The sequence below is a fragment of the Passer montanus genome, unplaced genomic scaffold (assembly GCF_014805655.1).
Source record: "Passer montanus isolate IOZ18808 unplaced genomic scaffold, ASM1480565v1 scaffold24, whole genome shotgun sequence".
Lineage (NCBI taxonomy): Eukaryota > Metazoa > Chordata > Aves > Passeriformes > Passeridae > Passer > Passer montanus.
In genome coordinates this window covers 7,438,648-7,441,776 of record NW_024367037.1, presented here as the reverse complement: position 1 = coordinate 7,441,776, position 3,129 = coordinate 7,438,648, and the positions used below count along the sequence as shown (strand labels likewise).

The window sequence follows — 3,129 nt, the reverse complement described above, 5'->3', positions numbered from 1 at the left end:
CGAGTCACGGCTGCGCGGGGGCGAGGCCGGACAGCGGCGTGAGGGGCAGCGGGGCCGCGCCGAGGAGACAGCGGCCGGGCCAGGCCGCCCGCACACCGCGATGCCGGGGCGCTGTGCGGGTGCGCCGGGGACACGCTCATGCCCCGGGCACTGCGTGCGTGCAACGAGCCCGGGCAGGCCCCAGGGAGGGGCCCTGCGAGCGCTTCCCTCCGTCTCACTCCTTCTCCTTGGCACTCACCGAACACAACACTCGCCTCTTCCCCCCCTCTCCCCCGCCCCCCCCTTTGGCACAGGGGCCTTGGGGTGTTTTCTCTTCCTTCGGGCAGGCGCACAGACAGACAAACACACACACACAGCCCCGCCACAGGAGGAGGAAGTGTCACCCCCACACACGTGGATAGGGTGACAGAGCTGTAGCACCAGCCGTTCAAAACAACAACAATAAAATGAAATTAACAGTCGCCAGATGGCGGCTGGTACAACTTTGGAGCCGGTCTCCGAAGTGAGGGAGCATGTGGGAGAGAGCAGGCCACAGGGCGCCAGGAGCCGGCGGGGGCCGCGGGGCCGGGGCGCGGGGGGGCGGGCGGGGGCTCACCTGTTCCTGACCAGGAGGTCTCCGTCTCCCGGGAGTGGCACGGGCGAGTCCTGCTGCAGGGTGACCGCTTCCCTGAAGTTTTGGCTCAGCTTAGTCACCACCAGCTTCTTCATGGAGCTGGGGATGGAGGAGCCCTGGAAATCCAGAAACTGACGGGAGTAGGACATGTCCAGGATGGGCCGCGACCAGCTGCCACCGAAGGAGCCGGCAGGAGCTGCCGCGGCGCAGGACGGCTGCAGTCGCCACCACCACCGCGCTGCCCGGGAGCTCAGCGAAGCGCCGCTTTTCGCGCTAAAACTCATGCCCTGCCTCGGCTCTCCTCTCCCGCCCCGCTCGGCAGAGCTCCGACTCGGGATTCTCCAGGCAGCTCGCAGGACGCGCCGGCAGGAGAAACTCCCCGCTCGCAGCTATGTGTGTACGTAAACAGACAAACCCCCGTGCAGCAGGTTCTCCCTCCCCTCCCAGCCGGTCCCTCCGCTGCACGGAGACGCCGCCGGAGGAGCAGCGGCAAGACGGTCCCCCTGCAGCAGCCGCTCCTCTTCTGCCGCCGCGGGCACTACCGAGGGGCGAGGCCGGCCCGCTCCCGTCCGTCCCGCCAGCCCCTGCCTGCCCTGCCTTGCCAGCGAGGGCCGCAGTATCTCCTAAAGGAGATGGTGGTGGTGGTGGCTTTTAGTTTGCACCCTGCCTCTGACTAAGGGGTTTAAAAACAGGGGAGGGGGAGAGGGGGGTAGACAGACGGACAGAGAGAAACGCCTCGGATTAACCCCCCGCCCCGCTCCGTTCTTTAGTTTACCAAAAGAAGGTATCTATCTCCCTACCCAAAAAAAGAAAAAAAAATAGAAAGGAGTAATTAAAAAAAAAGAGTGGGAAGAAAGCACGGCAAATTATCGGCCGGGAAAGGTTAGAGAAGTGGGGAGAAGTTGCAGCTAATCTCCTAATGTTGTTATTAGCCGCCGCCGAGGAGCCGCTGCCCGCGGGCGGACGCTCCGCCCCTTCCGTGCGAAACGTTTCACTTCCTCGCAAGGTGCTACGAATCAACCCCGAGACGGCGGCGGCTCCGCGCCTGCCGCGGGAGGGGATTTAAACGGGAGAAGCTCTTCCCGCCGTCGCCGTCCTGCCGGGAGGGGAAGGGTAACAGGCTGCTGTCAGTTTGCTTGGGTCGCAGGGGTTTCCCCCGATCCCTGATACTGCCAGAAAATCTTACCCTCCCTTTCCCCCCTTGCTTCTTTCTTTCTTCTTAAAAAGAAAAAAAAAGAGAAAAAAATCAGTCATCTCTCGCTGTAGGTTACGTTTGGGTGAGGGAACCTGCGCAGGGAATCAACTGGGTCAAGGGACCGAAGTCAGTGTTGTGATAGAGCCGCCAATCCCAACTTGGTGCAACTGCGTGGAGAAAGGCAATATAATAGAGATGTTGCATTGATGTCGCGTGTAGTTCCCAGAATTAACTCCATCCTACCAGTATAAACAGCTCAATGTTTAATTGTGCGGTAATAAGAAGAAAGAAAATCCCCTTCTGCCCGGAAAAGAACAAAACTGCAGTTCCAAGTGCTTTCCTTTAGGAATCAGCTGGGTAGTTTTTATTTGCTTTCTTGACTTAAAAAAAAAAAAAAAAGGGAAGAACCCTTCTGTTCTCGCAGCTAACATTATATAAATCCCCAGACACATACTGTGCAAAATGTATTAGCAGTATGTTTCATATGCTGCACTTCTCGCTCTGCAATCTGTTGGTATTTTAAAGTAAGGATGAACTGTAATCTCCCATAAATCATTTTTAATTCAATGCTGGGTAGACGTGTGCCACGGCGAAGTATCATCTCCTGCCTGCCTCTTTTTTTTTTTTTCTTTCTCTTTTTAAGTTTGCTGGAAGAAGACCTTTGCTGAAGTTAAATCAGCACATGCGTCTTGCACAGCACTTCAGCAAGTGGATTATAATAACAACCCCCTCAACGCGTGTCTCACATGAGGAATCTTTTATGCCGTGCTGTATTAAGACTTTTTTTTTGTCATATTGTTTAGCTCTGGGAAAGGGAAAAAAATGAAAACAAAGCAATTAAAAAGATTGACAGGTATGGGTTTGTGTGAGACCTATTTGTAATTGTCAGGGTGACGTGGGCAAGAGGAGGAGGAGTAACAAACTGAAGCAGGAAAAGCAGCTCGATGTGTCTGTCTATCAGTTGAGACTGTCTGAGAGCCCTGGGATCCGAATGTGTGTTATATTTCAGTGAAAAGAGAAGAGAGGGAGAGTGGATCTCTTTCTCTCCCAGGAGTTTAGGGGGGGGGACAGTTCACGTTAATCTGTCCCACTCAGTGAATGTCTTTTCTTCTTCCCCCCCTCCCTCTCTGCACACACTCTCCGGGGTTTTTCTTGGTTTTGGCAAATTTTTTTTGTGTGTGTGTTGTTTTTTGGTTTTTGGGTTTTTTTTTCTTCTGTTGCAGATCGAGATCAGCAAAAAAAAATCCATGATAAAAAATGTGTTTGCATTATACTTAGTAGCAGAAGAAGCTTCGATTTGTGGAAGAGAAAAAAAGGGAGA

At 54.4% G+C, this 3,129-nt stretch overlaps 2 protein-coding genes across 2 annotated transcripts in view; one reads left to right on the top strand and one right to left on the bottom strand.

The window, feature by feature from the left end:
- The window catches only part of ZADH2 (zinc binding alcohol dehydrogenase domain containing 2), an 8,572-nt gene extending 7,017 nt beyond the window's left edge, over positions 1 to 1,555 (bottom strand). Inside the window, exon 1 of the mRNA XM_039710999.1 lies at positions 596 to 1,555. Coding sequence (XP_039566933.1) covers positions 596 to 897 — 302 coding nt within the window. The 5' untranslated portion in view covers positions 898 to 1,555. The remainder of the gene's footprint in view (positions 1 to 595) is intronic.
- A 95-nt stretch (positions 1,556 to 1,650) lies between these two features.
- The window catches only part of TSHZ1 (teashirt zinc finger homeobox 1), a 58,280-nt gene continuing 56,801 nt past the window's right edge, over positions 1,651 to 3,129 (top strand). Inside the window, exon 1 of the mRNA XM_039710998.1 lies at positions 1,651 to 1,726. The gene's annotated coding sequence lies outside the window, so the exon portion shown is untranslated. The remainder of the gene's footprint in view (positions 1,727 to 3,129) is intronic.